Genomic DNA, 15,200 nt, shown 5'->3' on the forward strand with positions numbered 1-15,200 from the left:
ATTATAAGTACAGGATTTTACGAGCGTGCTTTTGAATTACTAAACTTCGGGGAAATTTCCCCTCATTAGAGAAGCAAATAGGCTGTATGTCCAAAGTTTGGCCGATTGAGAAGAACTATAAAGGAGAAAAAGAAACCTCCACTCTGTAATCTCACAACCTAGGGGTAGCACCTCCTGCCAGGGTTTAGCACATTCCCTTCCATCTACCGTCAAGTCCGTTCGTCTCCCTCTGCCACCCTCTGCTACCCCCCTCTTCCAGACACAGAAGAAAGCACAAAATATTTGTATAAAGACATGTGAAATTGGGACACACGAGTGATCAGAAAGCGGGAAACCCGACTAGCGCTCCTTGCATTTCCCGTGTCACTTACGCGACACGGGGCGTCGCACTTAACTGTCCCCTCTTTTTGCGCTGCCACTGAACTGTCTCACAATGGGTGTAGCAAGAGCTCCCCTCTGTGCTCTTTACAACAACGCTGAGATGCCTCCACCAGCTTCTCAGGAGAATGGGCAACTGTGCAAAAGGGGAGAGTGCAGAACAAGTAAAGGCTTAGGCTACGGAGGATGTGGTGAGAAAATGTGAGAGGGAGCGGAAGACCAGAAGTGTCTACAATTCCTCCCTAGCGGCAGGAGCTACGGAGAGGTCTCCTCTAAAGTGTTAATTACAAGGCATTCTGGTATTTAAGGGACGTCCTCTGTTATGCATTTAGAGTAAAGCCCAAGAATTACACGATAAACACACGCTAATTTTCTCACTTTTTGTATAATCCTGTAGTAAGCCAAGAGAGAACTCTATCAAATTAGGATAGCTGTGTTCCTCATTTAAATTCACTCTAATGTCTTCATATGCATCTCTCCCATGGTTATAAAACCTCACCATTCTAATCTGATCTGAACCCTCAAGTATCAATCGGCTCCGTACCAAGCAAATGAGTGATTCGTTTATTCAAAATAAAATGAATCATTCCGAAAATGGGTGATTTACATAAACATATAAGATATTAGCTACTCGAGTTAGGAAAATGAGGCCAGTCTCCCCATTTCAATTCATTTCTGGCTTTTTTTTTTCACCCCTGATGTGCTCCTACCTAATGTTGAGAGACTTCTTCCGAAGCTCACTCCACTTGAAGTTCATGGTATCCAAACGTCTTTGCAACAGGGCTGCGTCGTCAGAACCTTCCAGGGATCTCAGGACTTTTTGGCCATTTTCATCCAGGTTGTGATAGATATCTGTGTGAGCTTCGATTTCTCCTTGGAGGTCCTACGAGACGGCAGGAAGAAGAACATGCACAGAGTTACCAAGCGAAAGAGATCGGCTAAATGTGATTTGGGAGGAGTGTAAAAAATGATTCGTTCACAAGACCCTTGAACTGGGTCAACTAACAAGACGACGCACCCCCAACTTCCTCTTCTTGCTGTATTATCTCTTCGTGTTATTATGGAGATCGGAAGTGGGCATCTTATTAGGTATAATCAATTTATTCCTTGACATTATAAATGGGAACATTATGTATCTGCAACTTTACACGTTTCCTAAGTTACATCCACTAGTCCGCAGACAAAAGAGAGTGTTTTCTGGAAGTGATACGAAATCAGATTCCATGACAAAGTGCACCCCAGGGCCGATCATTTCACTACACTATGGGTTAAGTCATATTTTCCGTGCACATAAGTAATCTGTAGAGTTGATTCTGGCCATAAAAGCATGGAGAGACTAATAAACAAGGTTGTACTCGGTCCGCAGCACCAGCACGTTAATGGGATTCTATCATAGGAGAGCATCTTCTTGACAATGCACATTAAGTTCACCTTGGCATTACAGCATCACACATTTATTATAGCGTCATACATTTATTAGTAAGATTTCCCATTTAAACTACCGTCGTATTTTTAGGCTTGACAGGTAGAAAGCCCCCAGGACCTTGAGAAGCGTTATGATAAGAGATGACACATTCAACCTCATTTGTATATACACAGATCAAGAAAATTATCATAGTAGAAGAATCTGACCTTTACATGGTATGTCTTCCTGTGTAACATTTTCAGCTTGAACCGGGGACTACAGCACTGATCGTGTTGCATAGCAATCCTGAGAAAACCCAGCGACTGAAAGAGCCCTGCTTTAAAATGCCAACTTTGCTTACATTCTGTTGACAGAATGAATTTCAGAGCACAGGCCTCACCAGTCAATAATAATAAACAGCCACTTTGTACTCCTCACTAAACGGTGGCCAGGCCTGTGGGTGTGGGAGGGACCTCAGAGAGGAGGCCTGGAATATGCAACTGACAGTTTATATGAAACAGCCAACTTTTCTTATCATTTTGCCATTATAAGCCAGAGACATTAGAAATTCATTTTCTATATGTGTTTCCCTCCTTGTTCCCAACAGAACGGTCAAAGCCAAAGGAACATTCCTTAGAGAGCTGCCGGGTACCAGCATTCCTTTCTGCCCACACAATGAATGGAGCCTTTGTCCATTATCTGACTTGCTTTGAGAGATTTGTATGCTTCTGTTCAACAAGTTTAAAAATTCATTCTGAAGCTCCGAACAATTGGATTGATCTGTGTAACTAGAAACTTTTTTTTTTCTGCTCTCTCTTTCTAAAATGGAATGAAATGGCTCTTCTGAAGTGAGGGGGGATGTGAGAGCAAGTCACGGACTCTTAGATGCCGACTTCGGAATGTTGAGAAGGTAGATGGACAATGAATGTCCCTGTCACTATTTCTGGAAGTCACGAGGTGGCGGGGGGGGGGGGGGCGGGTATGGATGGAAGCACATCCAAAGTTGAAAGAAGGGAAAGAGTCCAACAGATCGAGCAGCATCTATCTCTATCCCATCAAAGAACAGGCTTGTGCTGCAAGGAAATTGCCTGATTTCGAGACCAGCTTACGTGGTGGAAAACTGGTATCGGGCTTCCTGCAGGATGGGGTTTGATCAAACACGCATCTCTGTTCTTTGTTTAGGTCACAGAACGGGGCAGAACATGCCCCTGCTGAATTTGCCACTTCTTCAGGAAAAGAGAAAAGTGATGTTAATGTGTCTAAAGAAATCAGGGCTCAAAACCAAACAGACCCAAGTCATCCACAGAATTCTCCCCGCTTCTCTCTTTTGCTTCACTTTTCCTCTTGTTGTATTTGATTTAGAACTTTGCCTCAGAGTACCCACCTAGGGGACGGACACCAAACCTTTAGTTCAAGAAAATTAGGTCTGACTAATACAATCAGCTTTGTGCATCGACATGCATATAAATGATAGTTCATCTGAATTTTTAGATCCCGCGCTTAGAGCAGAGACCGAAGCTCAGTCGATAGTTCCTTAAGATCATGTAGATCGTGAAGTCATCAACACCTTCTTGAATAAATGAGCGATCTTCCCAAGCATAAAGAGGAAGGTGATTCGTAAGTCTGCTAATTTTCATCTTTGCTATTTCCATTATGCCACCTATAAACATCTCTGTTGTATCATCAAAAAGATAAACACACGTAAAACCGATGCACCCGTATTTATCGAGGACTGGTTATTTGGCTAGTCTTAGCACGGTGGGAAAACAAGAGGAACGCAAGAGAGAGCTCTGCCTGTACGTCTCCGGAAATCTAGCGTGTGCTTTCGAATGAACTCCTTCACATTACCAACTAAATATTGATGGGAATTTCCGGCCAAATCTCAGAGATGTTGGGATGAAAACTGCTCCCCTTGGAAGTTCGGAAGTGGCTGAAGTAAAAGTCTTGGCACGGGCACGAGGGAGCTCCTAGCTTGCACCTCTTCTCCGGGTCACCGTGCTGGTTGAGAGTGACAAATGACACAGGAACAGTAATGGGCTTTACGGTGTACAAAACACTTACGAAGGTACCGCTTTGTTCTTCCTCCTGGCCCTGTGGAGTATGTGTTTTCTCTGTTTTTCCTATGAGAGCACCGAGGCGGAGAGAAATGTAACTGACTTGCCTACAGTCATGTATCTTTTAAGTATTAGAATTAGAGTTCTTTCGACTCTGCAAGCTCTTGGGCTGCCCCTCCCCGCCCCATTTGCTACGAGCAGTGCTTGTAATAGACAGTAGTTATTGAAGCTGAACGAGGTGAACGAGGCTATTCCTAACAAGGTGGGAAAAGGCAACTGTTGAGGGAAAAGCACTTGGAAAGCGGACATTACTGACTTCGATCAGAAATGTACCCGCATGGATTGATTTGTTCCGAACGGAAGATGGAATCCTGACCACCGTTTTCACTTCTTATTTGGCAGCTGGGCATCTGGGACCCGCTGTGAGCAAAACCCGTTTGGGCCACAAAGGGCTCCTGCTGCAAACTCTCCTTGCCGCCGGAACAGAAATTTCTCCCTTCAGTAACATCACACTAAGCAATGACCTGACACGCCGGTATCGATGCAGCCGGTCCGTGTTCTCTTGGGACGGGAGGCTGGTAGGGAATTTGTCAAGCCACAGGACGCGGGTAGGCTGCTGGAAAACGGAGGTGAGCGTTGGTGAGGAACACAAGGCTTTTTTGAAAGGAGGTTGGCATGCTGTAATGGAGATTTTTTAATACGAGTGGGCAGCATGACTCCTAGGGGGGAGGAGACATTGACAGGACAGGTAGGAAGGAAGACACCCACACTTGCCTAAAACTCCCACAATGGCATTTATCTTAAGAGGGACCTTAGACTCGGGGGCCACAGAAAAGCAGGCGGCGGGCATAGAGAATCAAGTGGAGTTCTCAGCAGAGAGCCAATCTGGACAAAAAGGAATGGTCACAGGCATTCGTAAGTAGTTGTATTTCACTTCTGATGTAACTAAAAAAGAGCACTTAATGCCTTCCTCACTACATTCAACGAAGGCTCTCTTCTTTTTTTGATGGTATTCTTTAAAAAGCCCAATAACTAAAGAAGAGGGAAAAATGCCCAAGGTCACACAGCTGATCAACCACGGGGCCAGATTTCAAACCCAGGCTATTGGACCCCAGGGACTGTGCTCTTAACCACGAGGCGATGTTAACCTCTGAGGTTTTTCGTATTAACTAAAACTTTTTCCCAATTATTTTCTCCTGTTAATAACACGACGAAGTGTTAGGAGTGTTAGGAGTGTTGCTTAAGTTTCAACAAACCTCGCCCTGCCATCAGACAAGGCAGATAAATGCTTTCGGTACCCCAAGAGTTCATTTTGTGGTCTTAATAATATGGAGACTATTAAACAGAACTGAAGCGGTGGACAGAGATATCTCCAATACAATAAGAGAGAACATCAAATCATTGAGAAACCGGGTGCCAATAAAATCATAATTTGTTGCCTCCCCCACCAAAGGACCACAGAGCCTAAAATTCTGTGTGATCACAGAGGAAAACTCCACTGTGACCATCAAGCAGGCCAGCTGTAAGGCAAGCAGTACATTCACAACGCAGAGGTTTTAGGAGTGGAGAGAATCTTGTTTCCTGGAGAGCTGTTTCAAATCTCGCACTCCCTTCTTTTTTCTGAGAGTCTGGCCTCCTTCTTTCCTAAGTCCCCTTTCTCAGCCTCTGGGGAAAATTCATGGCAGAATGCAGTTAAGTAGACCTAGTTTGAGTCTCCCCCTTCTCTTTCCCTTGTTAGCTGCCTAAGTTGAAAAACTCTTTAATCTCTTTGGCTTTGCTAAATATTAAATAATAATACCTACCTGCTGGGTTGTTTTGAATATTACATGGAATAATTTTTGTAAAATACTTTTAACAGTGTCCAGAACACAAAAAGCCTTTAATAAGTAATAGCTAATATAAGGGTTTCTCTTAGAAGACAATCAGTGTGGAGGCCAAGTGATAGAAATAGACCTCATGAACTCATGGGACTTGGTTTGAGCCTTGAAGGATGGATAAGACTGAGAGAGGTAGAGGGAAGGAGGTATTCCCACTGGGCAGAAGACTGTAAGAATGGCAGAAGGTGGGAGTGAGTTTGCTTTATGAGCAGGGACAATGAATTGCACAGCCCGATGGGAAGCCGCGATGTGTGTTCAGAAGAGACAGAATGTAGCTGAGGTCCGGGGCTCCTGGGTGGCTCCGTTGGTTAAGCGTCGACTTCGGCTCAAGTCATAATCTCACAGTTTGCCAGTCTGAACCCCCTTCGGGCTCTGTGCTGACAGCTCGGAGCCTGGAGCCTGCTTCGGGTTCTGTGTCTCCCTCTCTCTCTGCTCCTCCCCGGCTCACACTCTGTCTCTCTCTCAAAAATAAAATAAACCATCAAAAAACAATTAAAAAAAAAGAATGCAGTTGAGGTCCTTAAACTAACTAGGGTGGAGGCCTTCTTTCAGGAAGTCACTGAGAATAAAAGTTTCTAAAGGAAAGTAGGACAAGCACAAGATTATGGAATATTAAATTTGTACTGTCTCATTCAACAAGTAGAATGATCCAGAGTGTCCCTAAGTAACGAGATAATTGGAGAAGAAGAGGAAAAGTTATAAAAGTTTTACTAGAAGAAAAATAAAGAAGAGAGATGTCAAGAATGAGTTAGGGCTACACCCTTCTTCTTATTATACCCAAACAAATGATGATGGTACTATTCCAAAACATCATTGATAAGAGTATCCAAATATTTTCTTTCCTATGTAAATGGAGCTATTTGTCTCCAAAAAAGAGCTCAGCAAAGGACAGCCTCCCTATCTTGAATGTAACCGAGAAGTCAGCAGCAAAACAAAACAGACAAAAAGATGTGGGAAGAATAAAAATAAGTGACCGCATCTCCCTACAAAATTCATGAAAGACGCACAATCTCTAATCTTTTCTGAAAGCAATTAGTATGTGAATAATGATAAGGCCATTAGTTCCTCTTCACTGATAATTTTCACCTAATTCAAATCCGCTTGATAGGAAAAAAAAAAAGAAAAGAAAAAAGAAAGAGAAGAAGCGGTGATCTGATTTCCAAGAACTTAAAAGGTCAGGAACAAAGATCCAAAACAGGAGAGAAGTTATCCTTGAGGGCTACACGGAAAGTGGCAAGGAGCGACACCTGACAGAGAACCAGAAAGCTGTAGAAGGAGCCACGGGCACACATAGGTGACCGGGGTTACGCAGCGTGGCGACTAACAGCCCTACATATATTATTAGCCCTTGAAGGCATCACCTTGCTTTAATGTGAAGCCAAATAATTAATGTTGATAATGAAGATCTGAAATTCACCAGGAAAAGCAGAAGTATGTTCAGTAAACTCTATTTAAGAAGCAGTATATCTAAAACTTTTAAAATTTCTTTTAATGTTTATTCTACTTTTGAGAGAGAGAGAGAATGAGAACGTGCACGCGTCAGCAGGGGAGGGGCAGAGAGAGAAGGGGACAGGATCCGAAGAGGGCTCCACACTGACACTTGACTGGGGGCTCCGACTCACGAACTGTGAGATCATGACCTAAGCCAAAGTTGGACGTTTAACCAACCGAGTCACCCAGGCGCCCCTATCTAAAACTCTTTAACTGAATTTGTCCAACATAGTTATCCCAGAAAGGTGTTGATGCTTTAAAGACATTAAACAAAACAAAAACCCGTGCACAAAAGTCAAACTCCCTTCGTTTGGTTATCCAAAATGACTTGTGAGACACAGGCTCTCAATACTCGAGGTTTTGGAGTATACACACACACACACACACACACACACACACACACACTCCATTATGAGAACAGAAATCGAGAGTAAATCTTTCAAAACGTTTATAGCAGCCTAAAAATAAAAAGCACGGGGTTGCATTTTGTGTCTGGTTTTTGTAAGTTTGAAAAGTAATTCATTTTTATTGCGTGTTACAAAAGTATCGGTCTGGTATGGATTGAACATTAAAACTAGCAAAACAAAACAGAATTACCGTTCCTAATGGATTTTTTTTTTTTTTTTTTGAGAAGCACGCGTATAAAGGAACTGGGCCTACAAACTTGGCCTTATAAGGACTCTAATCTAACCACCAGACGTCCTTCACTCACTCAGGAAATGCAGTTGGGTACAGACTCACAGAAGGTGTGACTGTTTTCTGTTATTCTCTCTGTGGCCATTGCAGTCCTTGGGAAAGCAGCAGAGTCATCAGCCCAAGAGAAACAAGAGTTAATTTGGGGACTCTTGTTTGGCTTGGAGCCTTGTTGCTCTAGGTAGATAAGGAGTGTGTTTGCAGGTCCACTGCATTGCAATGCATCTTAAACGAGCAGCTATGGATTTAGGAGTCCGCAGGCTGTGCTTTAAAAATGGCTGTTATTAAGGTCCTCAGAGACTATTATCCTGCAGGGTTCGTTGTCTTTGCTTTCATATCTCATTCAAAAATTCTCACACTTGTGCCCGAGAACAGTGGAGAGAAGGGATATGGTCTCCTGCCTCGGTACATTGCCAGGTGCAAACCTTTATTTCAAAATCTAATCTTTAAAAATGCCTGGCCTAGGGTGGATTCCCCCGGAGGAAACTGAGCAAAATCCTATTTGTCAGACCGCCTTAAGCAATTGCCAACTCTGGTAACACGTGATGCTTTCTCTCCTTGTCTGCCCCTCTGGTTTACTCTAGTCTTAAAATTACTTTTTAAAATCAAAGAGTTCACTGCAGATATACTAGCTTGGAAGTAACATGGGAATCATTTTTTCTCTTCTGCATCGCGTTTTTACTTGTTTCTTTTTATTCTGTCACAGTGTGAAAATTCTCTGCATATTTATTCATCACACAAACATACGTGTAAGTGCCTGTGGTATTTCCAAGATTTCACTAGGAGCTATGGGACCACATCTAATGTAAGACAGATGTAGTCCCAGCCCTTAAATTTCCTTCCTTCCTTCCTTCCTTCCTTCCTTCCTTCCTTCCTTCCTTCCTTCTTTCCTTCCTTCTTTCCTTCCTTCCTTCCTTTCTTCTTTCCTTCCTTTCTTCTCTCCTTCCTTCCTTCTTTCCTTCCTTCCTTCTTTCCTTCCTTCTTTCCTTCCTTCCTTCTTTCCTTCCTTCTTTCCTTCCTTTCTTCCTTCTTTCCTTCTATTTTCCCTCCTTCCCAACTTTATCTTCCTCCCACTAATATTTAATATATCAGTATCTAGGCCCCCAGTGGTGAAAGACAAACTTCTACTTTCTTGATGTACACAGCCTAATAAGGTGAACACAGAGAGAAATAGGATAAACAGGAAAGAAATAGGGCAAACAGATAAACAAATATTCAATAAAATAAGAAGGTTCTCTGAATATAGCAAGTGGAGTGTTATGGTGAGAATAACGGTCTCCATGTGGTGGTGATGGAGTGTTCTTTGGTCACGGTGGTCATGAAATACCTATGTAAGAAGGTTCAATGTCACCCGAGACTTGAAGGATGGAAAGACACCAGTTATAAGAAAACCCAAGGACACAGAATTCCTTCTGAGTAAAAGGGGGACTTGGCCATACTCCGTACCCTTTGAATCTCGATGTTGATCTTTCTTAGCATTATCTCTTAGCTCCTGCCTACAGCTCTGGCTCCCATTGCCATGCACTTGGAACTCATTTTCCTCGGAACAGCCTCGTGTCTTCTCTGCTAGCGAGCTTGGAGTCATGAAGGAAGGTGAGAGGAGAACCAGAGGGACACGGTTTTAATGAAGGCCCTCAAGGGACCAGGCATTGGGTTAGGTACTAAATGCTCTGCCTACGTCACCTCATCTAATCTTTGCCCAAACCTTATAAAGTAGGTATCGTTTGCCCTATTTATGGATGTCAAAAAATAACGGGCTTTGAAACATTTTGTAATTTGCTCAAGATCACAAAGCTAGTCAGTGGGGGGAAGTTAGACTCTAAACAGATCTTACAGGGCCTCGGGCCAGGCTCTTTCCACTGCGCCAGGCCTCATCCCAGTCTGTTAATTACCTCCACCCTCTCCAGGCGTTGAGACATACACGTGCCTTCACGTATTCTCTTGTTATGTGGACTTGTGTCACTCTTCCTCAAAGGTTTCACATCCAGTTCCCTACCTGGAGTATAAGTTCTAAACATAAAACAAACATTAGAAAATCATTCCCCAAACCTTCCTTTGATCCCTCATTCCCCTTAAGGGGCTGCCCTATTTCTCTCCTAAACTTCATAGCCTAACTTTTGAAGGGCGCTGTGCGCAGTCAACCTCCTTCAGTCTTCTCACTCTTACAACTACTTCCGCCTCTCCTCTTAAACTGTTCTCATGAAGGTGACCAATGACATTCCTTGCGGCCAAATCCAAAAGACACGGCTCTGTTCTTTGTTTAAGGCTTTATGTATTTTGCAGAAAGCGAGACAGAGAGACAGAGAGATAGAGAGACAGAGAACCAGCAGGGGAGGGGCAGAGAGAGAAAGGGATAGAGAGAATCCCAAGCAGGCTCCACGCTATCACCGCAGAGCCCGACACGGGGCTCTATCTTACAACCATAGGATCGTGACCCGAGCCAAAATCAAGAGACAGATGTTTAACCAGCCGAGCCACCCAGGCACGCTGGCAATGTTCTTTTCTAATGCAACTCACCTCTCAGCAGTGTTTGACACAGTTGACCACGCCCTCCTTTTGGAAACCCTCTCTTTCTTCTCTTGGCGACCACGACCCCATAATTTCTTAGTTTTCCCCCTCCCTCTTTGGCCCTTCCTTTTTTGTTTCCTTTGACAGGTTGTCCACTCCTACCTAATATTTGAATGTTGGTGGTCTCCAGGACTTGGTCCTAGGACCCTTTTTCTTCTCCTTCTCCTCTTTCTCCCTATCCCTAAGTATGCTTACCCAGTCCCATGGTCTTAGATGGACTGGATAACCTGAATCATCCCCAATTCAAAGAGCCAGCCCCGAACTCCTCTCTGAGTTTCACCAATGTATTCGAAATCTCCACCTGAACGTGTCACAGTTGAAAGCATAACAGGTTGAAAAGGGAACACAAAACTGACTTCTCCCCCAGTTTTTACCATCTCAATAAATGGTGCTACCATCCATCTGTTCCAGTTAAAAATGTGGAGTTTTCTTTGAGACATCCTTCTCCTTTACTCTCATCATCCAACCCATTAGTGTATGTGAGGATTCCAACATCCAAATTATATCTCACATCAGTCCATTTCTTTCCTGCAGCCACCCTAGTCCAGGCCACCTCTAACTGGTCTTCTAGTTTCTTCTCCTGCCTTCTTTAATCTCCACATAGCAATACAGTGATTTATTTGAAGCCTACATCAGATCATGTCACTATCTTGCTCTAGAAGCTTCTACTGCTTCCTGCTACATTTGAAATAAATTTCAAACTCCTTACAATGGGACTTCAAGGCCCCACATTATCTGAAGGATCTCTGACCTCGTCTCTAGCCACATTTTTTTTTTACTTTAGAGAGACAGAGAATGTGGGAGGGCAGAGGGAGGGAGGGACGGAGAGAGAGAGAGAGAGAGAGAGAGAGTGAAAATCTCAAGCAGGTTCCATGGTCAGTATGGAGCCCGACGCGGGGCTTGATCCCATAACCCTGGGATCATGACCTGAGCTGAAATCAAAAGTCAGTTGCTCAACAGCCTGAGCCACCCAGATGCCCCTACATTTCCTAGTAAGTTCTAGCCAAGATCTTGCCTATCACAAAGCTGGTGGTAAAAGCCCCACTTTTTACTTGGGAGGCAATCTGTGTCCTCCTTTTTTCCTATAACAGGTATCTTCTCATTCTTCACGTCTCAGCTGACATTGAACTTTCTCACATAGATATGTCTCTTTTTTTTTTTAAGTTTATTTTGAGAGAGAGAGAGAGAGAATAAATATTTAAAATTTAAATGTTTAAATACCAAAAATACTTTAACAGTGTTTGAGAATAATTATTTAAGGGGCAGCTGTCAGCGTATGTGGCATCACGGAGAGAATGGAGGCAGGAATTTAGCTGACAGGCGGCCTCAGCCATTCTTGAACCAATGACAAGGTTGTTCCAAAACCAGGAAAGAAGGAGGAGGGACGCTACCATCGTCGAGTGTGCATAAATTACAGAAATAGTCGCATGTGTGACTCAATTTCGTCCTTTCCTTTCTCTACCTTTGGAAGGTAGACACAGGCAAAGTGAGAACTGTTCACAAAAGCATTTTAAAGATAGAAATGCTATTTTAGGCTGCATTTCCCCCAGGAGTCAGACAAACATTATATATGCTGTGTTTTAAACATATACATACATACACTCGCCCCTTGGAACCAAGTAAATTACAATGACGAGGCAAGGGCACTGGCACGAGAGCTGCAGGTGGGCACGGGAGACTCCCAACGAAAAGACATTCTGTTAGGCGTTCCTAAAGCATGTGGGAGTGGGTTTTAAAGGACACGCGCTCCTGAAAAAGGGCAGGTAAACACTGCATGGGATGGGTCAAAAACAGTTAAGGTGCCATGGACACAGTGGAGGAAACTAATGTCATGATGCTGGTGTTGGAAGATGAAACAAGTCCTGAGGCTGTTTTCTTTTTTACAAATACATCTAAAATTCCTATCAAAACCTATACTGTCTTGCAATATTTTTTCAGATACTGCTATATGGCTTCATTGCTCGTAAGTGGGTATTTCCTACGTGCGACATCTCTCAGAGGATCCTTGCCGGCGGTAATCTCGAAAGGCCTTCATACTTAAACTCGAGATTGCCCATGTAAATCGTAGAGACGGCCACGCATGAAAAGTCTACAACGCGGAAAGTACTTGGGGTTCTGTGTTATGTTTTATGTGCGGGAATCAGCCTGTTGGAAGATAACTGTCCTTATCTGAGAAAGACCAGATGGGCCTTTCCGACACTGAGACATATTTATTATTGCACAGCCACGAGGAGGGGTGGGGATGTAGTAGAGGGAGAAAAATGGGGCAGGAAACTAACGCTCAGACTCCTTATAAATCCCCTCCATCACGTCTGTGAGGTGGGCTTGGACAGGTTGCTTCATCTCCAAACTGGAGCTTCCTCAACTGGGGGCCAAGAACGAGGGGGAGTAAAATGTATAAATTCCGACAGATCTGTGTTCTGACCCTCGTTCTTCCCCAGTCTTCAAGTACAGAGCGAGTAACTTCTGAGTTGGGCCACATGCTCTGAGAGGAATGCCCAGGCAACTGAATTGTACTCCAGTTAGGTATGTCCTTATTTATTCCTCCTCGGTCAACTCAGAACTAATACCTTTCATGATGTGGAGTGCCTCGCAATGAACAGAACACATTCTTATCCTTAAAAGAGGCAGCTATCTTCCCATGGACCAGTACACATCTGGTTATATTTAGCTATACAATTTGTCTATGTTATATGCAGAGCTAAAGGTTAGAGGAGCTCTCATTTTCCTGAATGTCTTTGTCACGGAGCTATTCCCGCCCCCCCCCCTCGAGATTCTGTGTAGTTCAAGATTGTGGATTAGAAATAAGCAATTAGTTGATGTCAAGTCTCATCTTATCCCAACAGCAATGTGTAAGAAGAAGGCAAGAACATATGGCAAAGGGCCATCATTATTTTTCATAAAACACCAGAAATCACAACAGCCATGTCGCTAATTTCCTCTGGCTCATTTTAATTATGAATGTTGTAACTGCAGAACAACTTTATTCTGGCTCCCACCCCTCGAAAGAAACCCCTCTTAACCTCCCAACACAACCACAAACAACCCTACATGGAGGCAACTGTTTGGAATAGGTTAAGGATATCATAAATCTACGATGATTTTTACATCTTTTCACCCTGAGTAGCAGGACAATTTCTAAATAATTCACAGACACACATTGGACACAACTGTATTCATTTGTGGGTGCTCATTAGTCTAAAGTTTAGAGATATTACTTTTATTATTTGTTTAATATTTCAACACTGTAACATTTCTTTTCTTTCTTTCTTTCTTTCTTTCTTTCTTTCTTTCTCTTTCTTTCTTTATTTTGTTCTTTCTTTCTTTCTTTCTTTCTTTCTTTCTTTCTTTCTTTCTTTCTTTCTCTTAATATGAAATTTATTGCCAAATTGGTTTCCATACAACACCCAGAGATATTACCTTTAACGTGAATTCTAGGTACCCATAAAGTTTGAATGTTAAAGAAGGTTCTCGTATCACGATGTTAACTGAAGTCCTATTGACATAATTGGGTCTGAATCCCTGTTGTTCTTTGGTGAGTTAATTTCTGTCTACGACCAAGTAGAGCAAACTGCTTTTTCTGGAGAGTGTAATTTTTCCCCCTGTTTTGCGCATCGGGAGTTATTTCCCTCTATTTAGCTTCTCTTCTCTTATGGAACAGGGTGGATGGTGATTGGGAGAAAATATACTCTCTTTTTCAACGTATGAAGAAAAGGAAGAGGAAGGTGTGGACATGAATAAAAAGATAGGTAACACTGCCATATCTGCCAAAGAAAATCTCACAAATGAGAAAACTGGCAAAAGATCGAGGATATTTCTTCCTTCCTAGAACCCACTGCGCTGACGTCAGAACATGGGTTTTTCATCGTATAGCCGCTAATCTTTCCCAAAGCATTAGGTTCAGTTCAGAACATCCTAGAGACCCTTGACCACACTGTTGACACAGACCCGGGGCATTCCTGGCCTTTGGTCCTGTGATGATGCTCCTTTCATGTGAGAACACATACATTTGAAAAACCATCTCCAGGAGAGTAAGGTTTGCGAAGGCCTAGGTTTTATTCATGCCCATAAGATAAATCATGTAAGTTTTAACAAAGGACTAGGGCAGAGAAAAGGAGGCCTTTATAGATTATTTTACATCATAAACATTTTTATATGGGAGCTACACTGGAATATGTTCCAAAACAGTGGAAACTTGCTTCACAGTGCCCCGAGTAAGAAAGAAAAGATTATAGTTGGATTTCATCATTGTCACTAATCTTGACTATAAATAAAGATGTCAGGTCACTCCAAGAAAGAGAAATAGAAGTAGGAAACAGGTTATGTTCATAGCGCTTTACCATGGGCAAAGGTTTCTGGTCTACTCTTCTCAGCTAGGGACAGAGCGACGGTAAAGTTGCCGTGAATCTCTGCGGAAATTTCTGACATAGTTGAGAGTTTAATACAGGAAAACCTTATCAGTGGGGGACTGAGAAACCAATGTGGGTAATACCTAATTATTAATGTTATCTTGAGTAGAAAATAAAGGGACTTGCTGAGAAACCCTTCGGCCTAGTGGTGTCAGAGTTTTGTTCCTTCCTGACTTTCGGATCTCTCCCTTTTGCGGGCTCACAGCAAGATGGAGGTGTTGCCTAAATCGTGTCTGAAAACAATCAGAAAACCACAGGATAGAACTTTATTTCAAGCACCCGACAGTCTCTTGATAAAGTCAAGTGATAATGATCTCGGATAACG

General features: G+C 43.0%; 1 protein-coding gene across 2 annotated transcripts in view; it reads right to left on the reverse strand.

Annotated features, from left to right (window-relative positions):
- The window catches only part of DMD (dystrophin), a 1,614,661-nt gene that overhangs the window by 360,757 nt on the left and 1,238,704 nt on the right, over positions 1-15,200 (reverse strand). The window contains exons 1-2 of one of the 2 annotated variants that reach the window (XM_042974135.1): positions 2,011-2,088; positions 1,089-1,261 (exon numbers count right to left, since the gene is read on the reverse strand). In XM_042974135.1, coding sequence (XP_042830069.1) covers positions 1,089-1,261; positions 2,011-2,082 — 245 coding nt within the window. In that variant the 5' untranslated portion in view covers positions 2,083-2,088. Of the gene's footprint in view, positions 1-1,088; positions 1,262-2,010; positions 2,089-15,200 lie in introns of those variants that run through there. The other variant, XM_042974140.1, reaches the window with a different exon arrangement.

This window comes from Panthera tigris, chromosome X (genome assembly GCF_018350195.1).
Source record: "Panthera tigris isolate Pti1 chromosome X, P.tigris_Pti1_mat1.1, whole genome shotgun sequence".
Taxonomy (NCBI): domain Eukaryota; kingdom Metazoa; phylum Chordata; class Mammalia; order Carnivora; family Felidae; genus Panthera; species Panthera tigris.